The sequence below is a fragment of the Ursus maritimus genome (assembly GCF_017311325.1).
Source record: "Ursus maritimus isolate PB19 chromosome X unlocalized genomic scaffold, ASM1731132v1 scaffold_X1, whole genome shotgun sequence".
NCBI lineage: Eukaryota > Metazoa > Chordata > Mammalia > Carnivora > Ursidae > Ursus > Ursus maritimus.
The window spans coordinates 112,968,570-112,987,371 of NW_024423319.1; the positions used below are offsets into that span (position 1 = coordinate 112,968,570).

General features: G+C 45.3%; 1 protein-coding gene across 1 annotated transcript in view; it reads left to right on the forward strand.

Annotated features, from left to right (window-relative positions):
* The window catches only part of CLTRN (collectrin, amino acid transport regulator), a 42,794-nt gene that overhangs the window by 8,695 nt on the left and 15,297 nt on the right, over positions 1 to 18,802 (forward strand). Inside the window, exons 3-5 of the mRNA XM_008696398.2 lie at positions 343 to 1,577; positions 1,885 to 1,943; positions 5,741 to 5,826. Coding sequence (XP_008694620.1) covers positions 1,520 to 1,577; positions 1,885 to 1,943; positions 5,741 to 5,826 — 203 coding nt within the window. The 5' untranslated portion in view covers positions 343 to 1,519. The remainder of the gene's footprint in view (positions 1 to 342; positions 1,578 to 1,884; positions 1,944 to 5,740; positions 5,827 to 18,802) is intronic.

Below are 18,802 nucleotides of genomic sequence, written 5' to 3' on the forward strand. Positions count from 1 at the left end.
AGCTCTCCCTTCTAGGAAATTTCCATTTCACCTAATAGTGAAATCGCTAGAATGACAGGCCTAACTTTTGGCGGCCTCTCCCTCTAATCCAGCTTTTCCTGACTCTGTGCCCTTGCAACCAAGGTGAGGGAGAGGAGAGAAGCTTCCTCAGGTGGAGTCACCAAACAGAAGTGGGTCATCTATGTCAAAATATCACCCTATCCAGGAGGGGGAAATGACAGGGCTCTCAGAGTGTTGCACAAGTATAGTTGTTGGTCTTTTTCTCATGGTTGCTGTGAAAATCCAGATGTTCTATTTAACATCAGGGTCACCCAATCTCATTTTCCCATTCATGGTTTTCAGGCAACGAGGTGGAATCTGGGACTGAATTCAGGAAGAGGTGGCGTGGTAGAGAGGAAAGCCCTGACATCAACCTGCCTGGGGGGCTTCTGTTGACATCGATAGAATGCCCACTAGGGGAGACTCTGTTCCGCTCATTATGGTAATCCTCAGAGCATCTCAGAAGCTTTGGTGCAATTTCGGTTTTGACCAATGACGACCAGTGAAGACCCACTTCAGGTCAGTGTGGTGGAGAAGGGTTCCAGTGACACCCACTCCACTCCTCCCATTGGCGCCGATGCCTTAAACACCAGGCCCTCACTTCCCTCATGTGTAAGATGAGTATAACGACGGCGACTGTGAGGTGCTGCTTTGAGGACGAGAGAGAGAACCCAGCAAACCTAGTGCATGGCAGGAAGCTCTTACTGACTCTTCTCTAGAGGCACTGCCCAATGGAGTTGCTAGTCACATGTTTCTACTGAAACTAAAGTAATAGGAGATTTCATTTCTCAGCAGCACCAGCCCCATGTCAGGTGGTCGACAGGCACCTCTGTCTGTGGCCACCGTGTTGGACGATGCGGATGTAGAACATTTCCATTGTCACAGAATGTCCCACTGGACAGCACTGCTCTGTATCATTAACTTTGAATTTACACAACTGCCAGAACTTAGGGCTGACCAAAATGATTCCCTTTGAGGGGGAAGCTCTCCCCGGATGTTTATCTGTGGAGGTGAGAGTCAGGTGAGGCCAGTCTGGGAAGGGCGTCCTTTGTTCACCAGAGATAGAGAGGGGTGATGTTTGTTTTCCAAATTAAGATAGCTTATCTAGGAGCTGGCTATTTTAGCCGGGAAAAGATGGAAAGTTGAGGCTAAGGAAACCGTCCAGAGAGGGCTCAGTTCTTTCACAGAAGGCGTGGGGGAGGATTCTGACCTGGAGTCCGCAGAGGAAACCTTCCCTGGACGTAGAGTTCAGAAAGGACAACTAACCTGTTTTTCAAACAGATTTTCGTAAATAACTGACATGAGATGGGCTGCTTCTATTTAAGTATTAACCCAAATAATGGGGTTTAATCATTAAACCTTCTAGGTGGTGGCTTATTTCTTGGGTATTCTAATCCGGGTCACAGAATGGCTAAGGCAGCTTTAAGTGGAGGGCGGATTTTTTCCCCTCCGTTTGTCTTGTGTTTTGCACTCTGAAAGAATGTTGTGCCTGCTCTTTTTTCTGGTGACTGCTATTCATGCTGAACTGTGTCAACCAGGTATGTTGTCTTGAAACTTAAAAATAGGCTAACAGTTTTCTAAATGATTGACAAGTCTTTGACTGAATGATCTCTTTAATTTTCTAAATCTGCAGACATGTTGTGGTTTGAAAGTTGAGACTGTGACTGTTTTATGAGTTTGAAAGAAAAATTTAAATCATCTAAGGTGATTGTAGTTAAACTTTCAGTTTTGGGGGCAGTTTAACTGAAGATCTGTGTTCTGTTGATTTGAGTTGATTAAATGTTTGGACTTCATGTTTTGGCAGATTTTTTATCATCATATACTGCTCATTTTTCTTTCTGGCAGATGCAGAAAATGCCTTTAAAGTAAGACTTAGTATCAGAACAGCTCTGGGAGATAAAGCAGTAAGTGGAGAACCTGCACGTTCATTTTTAATTCTGTTTGCTAATAACACTACTCTCTCTAATAATGAGCCTTTGCCTAGTTATCTTAAACTCATATAGTTTAATTCTAAAGATCTCAAATCTGATCTTGTCTTAAAGTTAAAAAATAGTAAAATGGAAATTGTTAAAAAATGATTTTGCCTCAAGTCTTTAATCTGCAGTGTGTGCTAGAAAATCTGTAAAGTTTTGTATCACACAAAACAGTGTAGCAAACTCGAACATTTCTGTCAAGCACAGTGGAACCATGGGGCCTGAGTCGGGCACTCAGGTCTGGGCTGGGCTCTGCACCTCACCATTGTGGTCATTCAGATTTTGTCAGCCTCAGTTTTCTAGTCAGTGAAAAGATGGCATGATTCCCCCACATCATTTTTCATAGCATGAAAAATTTCTAGTTCTAATGTGAAGTTTCTTCAGTTCTTCTCAAATATCAAAGTAACAACATGAAAAATGTGCTTATAAAATTGAAGTTAAAAAATACTCATAAGGCTCATGTAGCTGTAAGAACAGCATGGCTTGTCAAATTAATAAGATGATTTGTGTAATTCTAGTTTTAGTATCCCCGTGTAGTCTGTGAAAATTTTCCCCAACAAAAGGTGATACTAAGGTGCCTCGGGGTAGAAGCAATAAAAGAGTGCTAAGGAAACTTATGTAAGGAAGTATGTATTCTGTTTGCAGGCCAATCCACCAACGTATTATTTTATTCATCCAATGAGTAATGATCATTATAACAGGCAGCATTGATTGAGAACTTCGTTTACTTTCCAGTGGGGACCCTTCTGAGCACTTTACTCCAGTTCACACAGCCCCCGCAACAACCCTTTGAGGAAGGTAGTATTGGCATTCCCATTCTCATTGGGTAGATGAGAAAACCGAGGTACAAAGAAATTAAGCAACCTGCTCAGGATCTCAGGTCAGCAAGTAACCGAGGTGAGATTTGTACCCAGGCAGTCTGACTGTAGAATCTACTCTCTCTACCAGTGTGTAGTTGCTTCTCCCAGGGACCTCTGAGGGCAGGCACCATGCTGGACACTGGGGATGCAATGGCAGATAAATCAGGCTTGTCCCTGCTCTCGTGGAGCTTATGGCATTGGGAGGATTGGTTGTCCATGAAACATTCAGTAAACGAAATGGAAATGTGCAGTCTTGACAAGTATTACAAGAAGGAGCAGTACATGGTGGCTTTGGCCTTGTCAGGGGCCTTAGTACTTGGCATTTGCTATGAGGTCTAAAGTATGAGTGGAGGTGAGCCAGAGGATAAAAGAAAAAAGGGTAGAGGGAACAGAACATGCAAAGGATGTTCCTTTTTACAGGAGGGAACTTGGTGAGAGTACGGGATGGAAGGAAGGCTGAGGTCTCTGCAACTGGAGCAGTGAGGTAGAGCATGGCATGTGATGTGTTTGGGCAGAAAGGAGAGATCAGGCCGAAGAGTATGTGGACTGTGTTAGGAAGTTTTGAGATTATCTTTAAAGCAAGCGAGAGTTTTCCAGAAGAGATGTTATAGAATTAGTGCTTGGGAAATACTCTGGTCACAGTGTGGAAAGGAGATTGGAAGGGACAAGAGTAGAAAGGAGAAAGGGGGAAGGAGTAGTTAAGGATGGTGCTTTAGTTTCTAATTATGCAACTGAATGGCTGATGACCCACTTATGAGTCAGGCAAGCAGGTACAGACAAGAAAATCATGGCTTTAATTTTGGACTTGTTGAACCTGAGGTATTATTGAATAGGCAAGGACAGGGTGGGCTTGAAATATACATTCCTGGGTCATTTACATTATGGTGATAATGGAAGCCTGGAGTAGATGACAGTCTGAGGGAGGAAGAACAGAGTGACAAGAAGGAAAGTTGTAGCATAGAGCTTTGAGGTTCTCTAAAACCTGAAGCCCTTATAGAAGAGGGCAAACCTGCAAAGGGGGCAAAGGGGCAGGAGGAAAACCAGAATGCATATCACAAAAGGGAAGCGAGTGCTTCAAGTTGAAGGAAGTGTTCAAGAGCATCAAATGCTATTGACAGGTCAAGCAAGATGAGACTGAAAGCCACTCATTGTGTTGAGTCATGTGGAGGTCACTGGTAACTTTAGAGAGAGCCATCTTTGTGGAGTGGTGGAACCGGAAAGCAGATAATGGAGGGAGCTGGGAGTAAGTGGGTGGCAAACAGGTGAAGGCGCAAGTATGACAACTCCTTTCAGAATGTTGGCTGTGAAGGGCAGGAGAGAGACAGCAATAGGTAGAGAAGAAGGATTGAGTGCAGTGATTCTGTTTTGGTGTCATTTTAATGGGAAAGCTTGAGTGTGGCTAAAAGCCAGAGTCCAATGCACAGAGGAGAGGGGAAACTCATATCCTTAGATCCTGAGAAGGGCAGAAGGGAAGTGTTCCTAATACAGGTAGATGAAATAGCCATTGACAGGAGGAGAAACACCACATCCAGCTTTTCGGGGGAGGATGTGGATAGCATGTATGTCTACAGAGGAACTTTTTTGTTTGGTGTCAGGAGGATGGGGGAGTTTAAATTGATGATTTGAGGATGTATCTTTAAATTAAGAGACAAGAGCATCTAGTGAGGGGTACCTTGGGTGGCTCAGTCAGTTAAGTGTCTTGTCTTTGGCTCAGGTCATGATCCTCCCGTTATGTGACTTTCTCCAGTTATACTTGATTACTCACCTAAAATATGTGGTCAGCCACATTCATTTGCTAGGGCTGCTGTCACAAAGTCCCATGAACCAGGTGGCTTAAGCAGTAGGAGTTTATTTTATTTTTTTTAATTATTATTTTTTAAAGATTTTATTTATTTATTTATTTGACAGAGATAGGTAGAGACAGCCAGCGAGAGGGGGAACACAAGCAGGGGGAGTGGGAGAGGAAGAAGCAGGCTCCCAGCAGAGGAGCCCGATGTGGGGCTCGATCCCATAACGCCAGGATCACGCCCTGAGCCAAAGGCAGACGCTTAACCGCTGTGCCATCCAGGAGCCCCGAGGAGTTTATTTTCTCCTAGTTCTGGAGGCTAGCAATCCAAGGTCAGGTCAGAGTATCAGCAGGGTTGGTTCCTTCTGAGGTCTGTGAGGGAAAGATCTATTCTAGGCATCTCTCTTTGGCTTGTAGATGACTATCTTCTCTCTGTATCTTCACATTGTCTTCCCTCTATATGTGGCTGTGTCCAAATTTCCTCTTCTTGCAATATGGACACCAGTCCATATTGGATTAGGGTCTACCCTAGTGACCTCGTTTAAACTGAATTACCTCTGTAATGACACTATCTCCAAATACGGTTACATCCTAAGGTACTAGAGGTTAGGATTTCAACACATAAATTTGGGGGCAGGGGAGACACATTTCAATCCATAATATGCACACACACTCAAGTTTCCAGCTAAGAAAATGGAAAGAAAAATTGTATCAATATTAGTAAAGGAAAGGAAGCTGAGAGAGGTAGTCAGTTTATGAGGGAAGAAAGTAAGGGAGGAAGGGAATCAACTGTATATGTCCAGGATACAATGTCCAAATGCCCTATTTGTTGACTGGCTGCTAATACTGCAGATTGTGAAGAAGATAATGCAATGGAAAGTATACCACACTTGGAATGACAGAATGTCCAAGAAAGCCTATCCTGAACATTATCATGACATGATTTATCTTGGTCTCTGGTCTTTAGTTATGAGAAAGATGGGGGGGGGCACTGTAACACCACCACTGTGGTCACAATTAGATTCCAACGGACCATTTTTTATCCTATGCCTCTTATATTTTCTGTTTTACTTCTCTTTTAGTATGCCTGGGATACAAACGAGGAATATCTTTTCAAAGCAATGGTGGCTTTCTCCATGAGAAAAGTTCCCAACAGAGAAACAACAGAGTAAGTAAATAGTAAAAAATCTTAATTGGTTATTTGCAGTGTTACTTGAGGCATGCATTAATTCAAAATTCTACCTTGAAAATAATTAGCCTAATTTTTAAAAAGGATCCATATTGTAACATTTAAAAAAACTTTTGTAATATAGCTCACCTTGCGGTTTATATCATGTTCCAACAATGCTCTTTGTTCAATAGGCACTATGATGATAAAAATTTTTAGATATAGTCACGTGTCATAAGCTTGTTCTATATTCCTATTGTAAACATATAGTTTCTCCTGTAGATAGGTAAGTATGTAGGTAGGTAGGTAGATAGAAAGGGAAGAATTCTGTTCTCATTATATTAGTTGGCTAGGGCTGCAATAACAAAATACCACATGCTGGGTGCCTTAAATAACAGACGCCTATTTCTCACAGTTCTGGAGGCTGCAAGGCCAAGATCAAGGTGCTGGCACGGTAGGTTTCATTCTGAGGCTTTTTCTCTTGCCTTGCAGATACCACTAGAACCAGGTTCTCACATGACCTCTTCTTTGTTGAGGGGGCATGGAGAGGGAGAGAGTGAGGTCTCTGGTGTCTCTTCTAATGAGGACACTAATCCCTAGTGTCTAATGAGGACACTAATAAGGGCTCTACCCTTATGATGACATTTAACTGTAATTATCTCCTCATTGGCCCTATCTCCAAGTATAGTCCTGTGGAGGGGGTTAGGGCTTCAACATAGGAATTTGGGGGAAGGGGATCAAATCAGTCCACAGCACTTATTTTGGAAATACACATGTAAAGGTTCATCCCATGATTGACGTCTATCATAGCACCTTGGTCATTTTCTTAGAAGCTTTAGTACAACTTTTCACAGTTTTACATTTTTTTTTGTATTTTCCCAGAGGAATCATCTCTATTTGTAATGTTTCCTCTATCGTAATGTTTCCTCTATCTCTATTTGTGATTCTGGTACCACTCCTGGTTTCTGTCTATTCCCTCTCTCCTTCTTCCCCTTGAGAGGAGAAATGACTGACCTGATTGGTGAGCTGGAAGGAGAAGCTCTCTGTTGGTTCCCTTCTCCTCAGGAGCTGGCCTGCCCGCAGACAGCAGGCATTTTTCTGTGCTACTCCCTACACTAAGTACAGAATCAGGCCCTGCATGGGCAGGCCCATACAACTATAAGGCTGAATGTGCTATTTACAGAAGAGGACCGTTTCCATTAGTAGGTGCCATAGCATATAGGGTGTTAAATATCTTGTATATTACTCCAGCATGTGTGATAGATGCCCCAGTTCAGCTCTACCTGGGACACTATCAATGAATTGATCTCCTTTCAGGGTTTTTGTACTCAGGAAGAAAACTTACCTGCTGATTAATGTCGTGTCCTCCAACCTGGCCTTTTATTTTGGCCTCCTATCTGCTTCATTCTTTTGTCTTCATTCTGTAAGGATTCAGAACCTGACAAAGAGGATCAGTATTTATTGACCCCCCTGAAACCCACAATATATGATGCATGGGCTGTGAATATAAAGAATGAAACAGAAGAGTGGCATTTGGGGAAGCAAAATAAACATACATGGTGTGTGTGTGCAGACACACCCACATATATATTTAAAAATAGGGAATATATTCACATGATTCAAAAAATTAAAAGAAGGAGGTATATAGTAAAGCCAAACTGTGTCCAAAGTGAATTCTATTCCTATTTTATAGAGTTTTAGAAAAAAATATATTTGTGCTTATCATATGCCTTTTAAACTGCACATTCTTTCCACAACTATTTATTATAACTTTTCTCAAAAAAATTGGGTGATTACTTTGCAAAAAATTACAAAGGAAAAATATAAGAAAAAAAGCCCCTTGTCATCTTACAGTGCAACCCCCACCCCAAAAAATTCTCTTTATCTTCTACCCTTCTCGTCCCCAGGTTTTATGCTTTGCTGTGTTCATCATACTATTTCTTCCTCTGGGTGCCTGCATTAAACCTTGTAAATAACTATGGTAAATCAGATGTTTCCATTCTTAGGAAATGTTAAACATGGAACATTTTAGAAGAATTTTGAGGAATTCATGTTTGAATTTTTTTTAACTTGGGGCATTGTATAAGTTGGTGAATATCTGATCTTCTTTACTTGCAGACGTGTTTCACTTGCACAGGATATAGAGAAGGCTTCATTGCCAATGCCCGTTGAAAAAGTCAAAAAGTGAAAAACTCAATCGGGGTCAACAGACATTTCTGTAAAGCCACAGACAGTATGAGTGCCAGCAATACTGAAGTCAGGGGGCTGAGCGAAGAGGGCTGCCTCATGAATCAGAATGTGTTTAAGATGCAATTCAATTGCTGAGCCCCATTCTCCATGAGCTGCCATAAGGAAGGCTACCTCCTTACGTGACCGGTTCCCCTGTGAGAAAGGGCAGCTCAAAATGCAAGCTGGGGTGGAAAACAACTTTGCAGAGAGGCTGCCTCTCTCCAGTGGGTGGGTGGATGGAAGACGTCAGTGGCTTGGCAGCTGGCTGAGGTTTTAACTCTTCTGCCTTAGAAAGGTCTCCTGGTGCCAGTGAGGGAGAAAATAAATGCTGGAGGGTAGCGGCTATGGGATGAATTGTGTCTCCTCAAAATGTGTATGTTCAGGTCCTAAGCCCTAGTAGCTCAGAGTGTGACTGAGGTTATGAATGTACGGTGAGGTCATAGAGGTGGGCTTTCATCCAGCAGGAATGGTGTCCTTACAAGAAGAAGAGATGAGGACCAGATGGGCACAGAGGAAAGCCCAGGTAGGACAGGAGAGGACAGCCGTCCACAAGCCAAAGAAGGAAGCCTCAGAAGAAATCAACCCTGACCACACACTGCTCTTGCGCTTCTAGCCTTGGGAACTGTGAGAAAATAAATCTCCGTCTTTTAAGCCACCGGGTCTGTAGTGTCTGTTACAGCAACCCCAGCAGACTAACCCGGTGGCAAATAGCCATTTCCAGATGGTTTCAGGGATCCAGATCTGGAACATCACTGTTTATCTCCTTCTTTTTCCTCGTGGCTTATTTTATGAAGATTGCAGAAAACTCGAAGACACTGAAACGTACAGAATTGAAAATGTAGAAAGTAACTCCCTAAAGATACTCAAATCATAATGAGAATAATGAATACTCTCGTTTTCATGCCACCTTTTACCCAGTCTGTACTACGCTATCTCCTACATCAAGCTTGACCGCCTCCAGTGAGACAGAACTCAGAATCTTCCGAGCACGCTTTTGCATCGTTGGCAACCTGTGGTTGGCATATCCTTGATCCAGTAAAACCTGGACTGACTATGCAAGAGGCTGTTTTTTGTAGAGAGAGGTCCTGGCTGTGTCCACACAGGACTGATGGGACAGTTGGACTGGTCCAGTCACCCTCCCCCAGGAGGCAGTGGGAGAGAAAGCAAGAGGGTCAGAGGGCAGGGGTGTGGGCCTGCAGGGAGGGCTGTGGCCCCTCCACTCCCTTGCCCACAGGACGGACTGGCGGGAACGGCTTCCAGCGCATATGCACATGCAGCCAGGTGGGGTGCTGACAACAGGGCCCATTCTGATGAGTTGCTGCCCACGCCACACTAGCGATTATGTACTTTGAGTGATACCTTTGCTTGTGTCCCCGTCTACTTCAAGTCAGGCCGAGAACTACTCACAGAGCGTGGCGTTGTCTGTAGAGGAGAGACTGGCATATTATTTCCTGGTCAGACGCTCCCCAACGTGCACGACGGTGAACCAGTCACTGAGGGTGTACCGAGGAACAGAAACTGGGGCCTGCCTTGTAGCTGGAGAAGTCCAAAGGTGGAAGGCCGAGTCAAGCTCCAGTAATTGGGTGAGAGAGGACAGCTTTGCAAGCAGCCTGCCCTCCAATGTATCCCTGGGACCGAGCGGAGGCTGCTGAAGGCAACTGGACAGAGGCCCTGCCTTTGGGGCTGAGACCCCTGCAGGGCCAAGAGGAGGCAGTGCAGTGTGGCTGGACGTGCCCCACTGGAGGCCGAGCAGGCAGTGGGATGGAGGACGTTGGTCAGAGTGCATCGCCCACGTCAGGGAAGCTGCAGGGCAGAGGTGCCCAGGCAGGTCCGCAGAGGCCCCGCCAGGCACTCGGAATGGAGGACCTGAGGACGCCCACCAACAGCAGAGGGGAGGACCCCGGACAGCGGAACAGCCTGGGGATACACAAAGAGCCCTGGCTAAGAAAAACACCTTTGCTGTTTCCTTCTTTTGATGCCCACAGCCATCTCCCATCATCCTTTCCAGCCCTAAAGGAGCGAGAATGAAGTGGAGGGGGGACAGAAGGGGAGACGTGTGGGGGGGGCGGGGGGCGCACAGAGAGTACATCAATGGAGCAGCTGGAGGGAGAGAAGCTGTGTGCCAGAGGCAGGAAGGCAGTTTTGATCCGAGGTTTGATTCGACTGCCCTGAACTCTTTCAGAAGTAGAAGCGACTGGAAAGCTACGCCATTTGCTTCAGATGCTGTCAGGGACTGAAGAAGAAAGAGCAGACAGAGCAGCCAAAGGCAAAGGTGTGAGAAACAGAAACCTCTTGGTGCATTGCAGTCTACTGAGGCCAGCCTGTCGAACTGCGTGGCTGTGGCTGAATCCACAGAATTGAGGAACCTCGACTGAAGCCTCCTGCGTGTTCGGCCCTGAGATTAAGATGATGGGTAACACCAGGTCTCACACGGTATGGCGCCCACACCGAGGAAGCTGGGCCTGGGAGAAATGTGAGGAAGGCGGACTAAATGTGACCAAAACAAGACAATTCTTCCGAGGTCCTTCCTTGGATCTTGATATCGAGTGGTTTTCTTGACACTTCCTGGATTTTCTTAAAAGCAGAATGGAAGATGTATGGAAAAATTTCAGTGAAAGGAAGTTCTGGTTTCATTAGGTCAGGCTACATGAAGATTTCTTGTGAATTTGAAGAAGATGGCAACTAGGTGTTTTCAAGTTATTACAATAAGGTTTAGGCCAGATTTAGTAGAACAGGTTCACAGAAATTTTTAAATGTTGAAGTTAGTTTCTAGGGAAATGTAACCTAAGGTTAAACTCTAGTCCGCTTCCCAAGTAAGTTGGGAAATGTACCTGCCTAGTTTCCTCAAGTGTTGGCGTTAGGGTAATTTATCACTTTTAGCAAGAGAGGAGAAGTCTAATTCAGGCATGGCAGTTTCTTCCTGAATTCCATGGTGTAGGGCATGGAATGGATTTCTTCCTCTGCCTACGTATTCAAGGATAAGTCATGTGATCTAAAAAGGAACAATGTGCTATTGTGTCCATGGTAAGGGGATTAATGGTCTTGTGCTTGTGACACAGCAGCCCAGCTCCTATTTAGTCCTTTGATTTCCAGAAACAAGAGCCTGATTCTTACTACCCCTTGGATGCAGTTGGCCTTCCTGGCACCACGGATGAGAGAAGGCAGTGGAGCCAAATCTTGGAGGATTAGTATAAAACCAGTGCTTTCCACACTTGAGGAAAGGGAGTGGACATTTTTACCGTTTCAAGGATTTGCTTCAGAAGCCATTTGACTATGTATATTAGTCCTTTGTAAAAGAGTTGGACAAAATGATTATTGAAGTGAATTCCGATAATTCCATCAGACCCACCTGTATTTACAATCTTGAAAAATGTAAGATTTCTATTTAGTTGTGGTCCTGGCATTTCAGTTTATTTACTTAGTTTTTAAAATTAAAGCCTAACTGACGTGTCGCATTAGTTTCAGGTGGACAACATAATGAAGTGGTATTTGTATGCGCTGCAGAACGATCACCACAAGAAGTCCAGTTACCATCTGTCACTATACATAGTTTCAGAATTTTTGTTCTTATGATGAGAACTTTTAAGGTTTAGGCATTTCAGTTTACTGAGTACATCAAAACAAACTTGACAAAGACAAGTGTAGCTCAGTACGTGCTTGTTGTTTAATTTTTCATTCTGTGTAAACCTTAGAGGACATTCAGTGTGGTCACATTTGGAAGAAAGACCAGGGAGAAGTCACACTAGTTGTTCCTAACCCAAGAGAGGGAGCAATTAGTATCCTTTGGTTGCTGTGTAAATCACTACTGGTCTGTAGGATCAGGCTTCACGTTACTTCCGTTTTAGTACCATCTTCCCTCACGTTGACACTTCCTCTGGGCTCCCCCTATCTGCACTGTATTCAGGAGTGCTCTTCTGCTAGAGAGCTCCGGTATTACCGTGTTGTCTGAATAGCTGTGGTTGAGCAAACAATGTTTTGGGGAAGCAACCTCCCTCCTTTCATTCCCCCCTTTCCTATTTGGTGTTTGCCCTATTTATTTTCTCGGTTTGTCTCTCTTGGAATATCATAAAAACAATGGAGTTCATTTCTCCATTCCATTAATTAATTCATCCATGCATCCATCCATCCATTTCACAACCCCTCCCTGAGTGTCCACAGGGGCCACACTGCAGGAATGCAGGGGCTCACAATGAGAGCAGCACAGCCTTGGGCCTCGCCTTCATGTCCCAGGGCCCAGAGAAGGCTTGTTTTGCAGATAAACTAAGTATTTATGATAGTCTCCCAGGTGACTCTGCAGCTGATAAAATGGAAGAGGGTCTTCTTTGCTTGGAGACAATGAAGTTCACATCAGGCCAGGGATTAGAGAGCCTCTTGACAAAGACTATAGAGAAATCACATGAAATCTGGTAGCCCTTTGCCCGCCGGACTGTCCTGGGTCTATTCTCAGCTGGGGTATGGAATCTTGTGAGCCAATTCAGGCATCTCAGGAATTATTGGCCTCACTTCGGTTTTTAATCTTCTGGTTGGCTCAAGACACTGTGACCTTGGTGTTCAAGGGTCTTTAGCACTACACTCCTGCACTTATGGGAAGGGTCATGGGATCTAAAAGCCCTTGCAGTAGGAACTCTTTTCTTCACCATCCCTAACCATGTTGGCTAATCTGTGCTAGTTCTTTGTACGTTTTTGTGAGCGAATGAAGCGTCCTTACCATCCAGGCTCTTAAACCAAGGGCACAAGAAACAGTACCCACCCACCCACCCACCCACTTCTCCCTCTTCTTCTGCCTCAGTGGAGAGTCCCCTGCTGGGTCTAGTGACAATGGTCATAGGAAGGAGCTCTGGACTGCCTGGGCTCTCTCTCTCCTTGGCCCTCAGTTTCTCACTCTTGGGGGAACCAAGACATCATGGTTCGTTTCTCAAAGCATCCTCCAAACAAGGAGGAAGGCCCAGCCCATGAGTTTCTCTGTCTTCTTCTACAGCCTTCACCTTACAGCTGTCTCCAGAAGCAGGGGCTTGTCTCCCCTGGCCTTTCCCACAACCTTGTTCCTTTAGGAAGTGGGCATACTCATTCCTACTTCAACTGCCTGTACCTGAACAAAACAGAAACTCTTCTCAGTCATTATATTTCTATGGTTGCTATTTGTTGAGCACAAAGTTACTTTTCTGTTTTCTAAAACTCCTGGACTTCTTTTATGGAGGAACCACTATGTAGGGAGGATACTTAATATTCTCTAGTCGAAGACCCCTCAGCAGTGAATATTATTCCCATTTTTCACTCTATGCATCCTGGAGAGGTGATGGAAATAGTGCTTCATAGGACCCTAGTACAGTGCGAGGCTCCCTGATATCCTTGATATGTTTGAACACATAACAGAATTTCCAAATATTTTACATAATTACTAAGACCACTGTTATGCTGGTGGATGCCAGTATCTTGCATTTGAAGATGACTTATTTTCAGAGTACATTTCTATGTTATCTCTTTATCAATGAAGCCAGTAAAACTATTATTTACCCACTGCCGTGTTTTAGTCTTGTAGATCATATTACCGTACCCAGGCAACTTTAAAACCAACCGCTTTGCTCCTGTATTTGTATGTATTTAATTAGAAAAAAATACATCCAAATTTACAAAAGACTTGCAGAGATGATATAGGGAGATCCTGTGTACCAACGGTCCTCAACCTTGAGGGATTTCTTCCCTCCACTGCTCCTGAGGATATTTCAAACTGTCTGGAGGTACTCTGGTTTTACAGTTGGACGTGCTACTAGCCTCGAGCATGTAGAGGCTGGGGATGTGGTACACATGCTACAAAACAATAGACAGCCTCCCACAAGTAAGACTTATCCGGCCTGAAATGTTAATAGTGCTGAGTTTGAGAAACTGCTCTCGACTCTTCACCCACTTCCCTAATGCTATTATATTAAATAACCACGATAGATATATCGAAATTAAGGGACTGTCATGATTTCAATATTATTAAACTAAGGAATGTTTCAGACCCCTTCCCTTTTTCCCTGATGTCCTTCTTCTGTTCCAGAATCTAGGCCTCTTCAGTGATCACTCTGGCGATGGAGACAGCTTCTCCATCTTCCTTTGGTTTTCATGGACTTGGTCTGCCTTGGTTTTCAGGACTTTGACGCTTTGGAGGAGGTTTATAAGTGTTTCTGATGTGGGTATGGTTCTGACCCCATCCAGGTAGCATATGGAAATGTGGTGTGTTTCGGGGCTGCATCTATGCCTGCAGAGTGTTGTGGCATTTAGACGGCAGGGCTGAGAGATAATCAACGTGGTGCCAACTCAGGACAGTCCCACGTAATAAGGAATTTCCTACTCAAAATGCCACCAGCACCCTCGTGGACACGCTAAGATCTCAAGCCCTTTCTAGCAACTCATGTAGAGTGAAATGCCTTGTCTCTAGTCTAGCCAATGGCGGGTAGTAAACTTCAAAACACAAACTTGATTTCTAGAGGTTCAGTCCAGGACATTTGGTATCTAACAGTAACTGTCAACATTGAAAATGTTGAGTTTAATATTTTCAGCAACAATTTGAATCTTCTAGCAATCTTTCTATCTAGGTAGATAAAATATTTTCAATCTCTTTGCTAGGTTCTCCATGAAAGCATGATTTGCCACCAGTGGAAACCCCGAGTAAAGAACTTGAGTTCGTAGTAAAGGATGGTGTAGTTCCATGGTGATGGAGACACGGGAAAGTACGTGGGGTCACAGTTGTGTTAGTGGACTCGTACGTGTCCCTCCTCCTCCTTTATTTTTCTTTCTAGCACTTCTCCACACCTGCTAGTGTGTCCATTTACTTGTTTATCTTCTGTCTGTACCCCCTTAGAAAGCAAGCTCCATGGGAGAAGAGACTTTGCTTTGTTTATTCTCCGACTTTCCAAGGGGGATGCTGTGAAATTCATGTTTGAACAGTATTTAAGAGGCTTTAGATGGAAAGAACAATGCAGGCAGTGTCCAGATGACCTCTTACCCGGTTCCTGGCTTCCCCATTTTTCCAGCAATATTACTTTGCATGTGCTTAAATTCTATAAACGGCACGTGCTACACATAATAGAGCACTCCCCATCTTTTTCATTCACCAGTGTATTTTTGAGATGTAACCTATCGTGAAAAATATGTAGCTCCAGTTCAGTGATGTCTGGGGGTGATATTTGTCCCTCTGGGGATATCTGGCAATGCCTGCAGATGTATTTGACTGTCCCCACTGGAGGTGTTCCTACTGATATCTGGGCGATAGAGGCCAGGTGTGCCGCTCAACATCCTGCGATGCACAGAATTATGTGGCCCGCTAGCCCAAGAGTGGAGAATCCTTAGGCTGTTTCTTTCCTTCACTTTGCAGAACACTATTCCCTTGAAAGCACATAGCATGTTTACTTTATCCATTCCCGGGTGCGTGGGCATGTAGGTTGTTCCAGCTCTCTGCTCTGACAGAGTGCTGGGAAGAACATCCTCACCAGTGTGTGCGTGTGTGTGTGCATGCGTGTGTGCAAGCACACGTGGGAGAGTTTCTCACAGTCACGCTCTCCTCTAGGAAAGACTTCCAAGTGCTGCTGCAGATTGGCTGGACCCGTTCACACTCACAGGACTGCCTGGGGTTCCAATTCTCAGTGTCTTTACCAGCAATTCATGCTATTTAGCATTTTCAATTTTGCCAACCTGAGGAGCTTAAAAGAGTAGGTTATTTTTTTTTTAAATTTTGCATTTTCTGATGATTAATAGGGCCAAACTATCTAAATCATTCACAGTCCACAGCATTCTCCAAAACTGGGGGAATTGTTTTTTTTTCTTTTCAATTTTTATTTATTTATTTATTTATTTTTATAATTTTTATTTTGTTATATTAGTCACCATACAGTAACTGGGGGAATTGTTTTTGCCAAGCAGGTACCACTTCGGTTTGTTCTTCTCCTGGGGCTTTGCTGTGTTTTAAAATAGCCTATTTTGGGAGACCAAGCTTGACTGTTGTCTGCCAGTAGAGGTCACTGTCCCTCAGAGGTTTTCCACCAGTGTGGTGTTTCTTTTGGTTTTGTTTTTTACTACTTCCCGCCCACCCCCCACACCCCACGACACCCCCCTCCACCTCCCTCTGGAATATATGGCAATGTTTGGAAATATTTTTGTATTTTCACAATGTGGGTATGCTGCTGGCCCCTAGAGGATGGAAGACACGGATTCTGCTAAAACCCTACAATGCAGAGGACAGCACCCAACGAACAACAACGAATTATCTGGCCCCGAATGTTAACAGTGCCAAGGTAGAGAATTCACGGTGTAGACAGAATCCTAATAATATATGTATCTTGGAAAGAAAGACAAAGACACTCTGTATGATAATGATTTTGTTTATTATTATCATTAAAAGAAGAACACTGTTTTCACTCCAGAAGCTGGGAAAATAGGGGAGAAGCATGCCTTCCTGCTAAGTGTGTTTCCAGGGAAGAGGCAGGAGGAGTGGGTGGGCAGGAGGAAGGCAGAGATTTTGACAGCAATACTATTTCTTCAGCGTGGGCTCTGCAGGGTCGGGAGAGGTGGGTCTGGGGGCTTGGCGGAGCTGCCTGCTTGAGTGGTGAGGGCTGACTGGCGGGGTCAGTCACTCCTGCAGGGGTAGAGCAGGGGTCAGCAGGGTAAAAGAACTGTGGGTTTGAGTCTCAGGAGGTGGTGGGGGCAGGGCTCTGGCTCAGGATACAAGGGGGACCTCGGGCTGCAGGAGGGCCCAGGCCCTGGGGAGCACTGATGTGCTCTTCAGCCCAGGCCCGGTCACTCTGCCGTGGCCTGGTGGTGTCCTGGCAGCAGGTCAGGCCCGGGGCGGGTGTCCTCTCCGTCACTGGGATCCCAGGAGCAGAGGCCTCTTCTCAGAGGCCCAGGCGTGGGCACAAAGGAAGGGACCACTCCATCTTTCCACACAGGCTTGAAGGCAGATGGCTTGGCCCCTGGGCTCTGCCTCCTTCTCTTGGCGTGGGGCGCTTCAAACTGGAGAGGTCTGTGGATCCTCTTTTTTCCTTTCTTGCATCGGCTCCGAGCCCTCAGCCGGCTCTCCTTGGCACAGGAGTCCGGGTGCTCCTGCATGGGTGGGCCCCTGCTGAAGCTCCCACTGCACTCAGGAGGAGTCATTTTGGTGGTCACCATGTTCCAGATGTTCAGGAGGTTCTGGGTTTTCCAATGCCACTGCTTCACAAAACTCTTGCGATTGCTAGAGAACTCCAACCCCAGGAAGGTCTGGAGGGGTGATTTGCCGTGAAAGCGCCTCCAGGCCTTGGGGACTATCACCCTCTGGACTCCGGGGTGGTCCAGGTGGGGCGGCATGGTGGGGTGGGGCCGGCTCCGGATCCAGCGCTCCCGGTGGATGGAGATGACTTGGCTCTGAACCGGGCCCAGTGGGCGGTAGGCGGGCCTGGACCGCGGGGACCGGGGCCTCCAAGCGGGGCGTCGCGGCGCGGCCTTGGCTGAGCCCAGGGATCTGCCCAGGGATCTGCTCAGGTAGCTGCCCATGTTCGCAGGGCGGCGGGGTCGGGGCCTTCGAGGGGGAAATCCGGCTTCCGCAAGTGCCCCAAGTGTCTGTAGACGCGGAACACGCAGGGGTACGGCGGCCGTTGAGATCCGGGCGCAAGGGCAGCGCGTGGGGTCATGAGCGGGGAACCCTCTGGACACGGGCCCTGCACGAGCCAGGCCAGGGCCCCGTGGACACGGCGACTGCTCCGGGAGCCCACTGCTCTTGAGGACAGGGAACCTCTAGCTCCCACTGCGGGTCCCAGGCGCTTGGCTCTAGGCGGAGGGGCCACGAAGACTTTGGCTTTTGTACCTGACACTTAAAACGGGAAAAATGTAGTCATCCCGGTCAGGTCCTGAAAATTACAGAAAATCGACAGAATGGCACTCTCCTTCTTCATTATTGTAAAAATGAACATCATGCACTTGAATGCTCTTTTAAAGGAAGAGGAATTTATGTTTATTGGTAAAGGGGATGTGTGCTTTGATCTTCCAGAATGGTTGCTAATGTCACTTCTAGCAATTTTGCTCTTAGGGAAATGGCAAATGCCATTCATAATTTATGTTTTAGCTCTGACAGCATTGATTTATGTGGACACTCCTGTAATTTTCAACTTTTATATTTTTCATACATTCATATATAATTGTCTCCAATCTGAACACGAATGTCATTTCTTCCCTGTCATATCTAGTGGTAATGTATGTATACAGAGTGGTGTGGCACAATCCCAGGTGACAGTTGATAAGCAGGTAATTGCAGAAACAGTGTTTAAAGGCTGCTGGTAAATTGACGATAGCACTTCAGCTTGGAGGTCTCGTATTGCGTCATTGCGTCCACTCCACTACTGAAGTGGGAGAGGGACAGCAGTGTGGCCAACACAGCAAGCAAGTATTGGACCAAGGGGTGGCAACTGATTTGTCTGAATCTGAGATGTGGAAGGCTGAATGAGGCTAAAAAGAGCTTGATGAGGAAACACCAAAGGCATCTTTGGTTCAGAAAGAGGCCCAGTGTTGGGGAAGCCGGGGTGCTGTCAGCTAACAGGTGATGGAGAATGAGATCCTTAACACTCTCTACTGTTACTTTTTGTTATTTTTTCATTTTGGTAGATTCTTATTTAAAGAATGATCCCTAAGTATCTGATTTTGAAACAAAGGAAATTTCCTATGTTATTTTCTTCTTAATAAGGCATTTCTTAAAATGGTATAAATGACTTCATTCATAACTAAGACACCTTTTAAGATG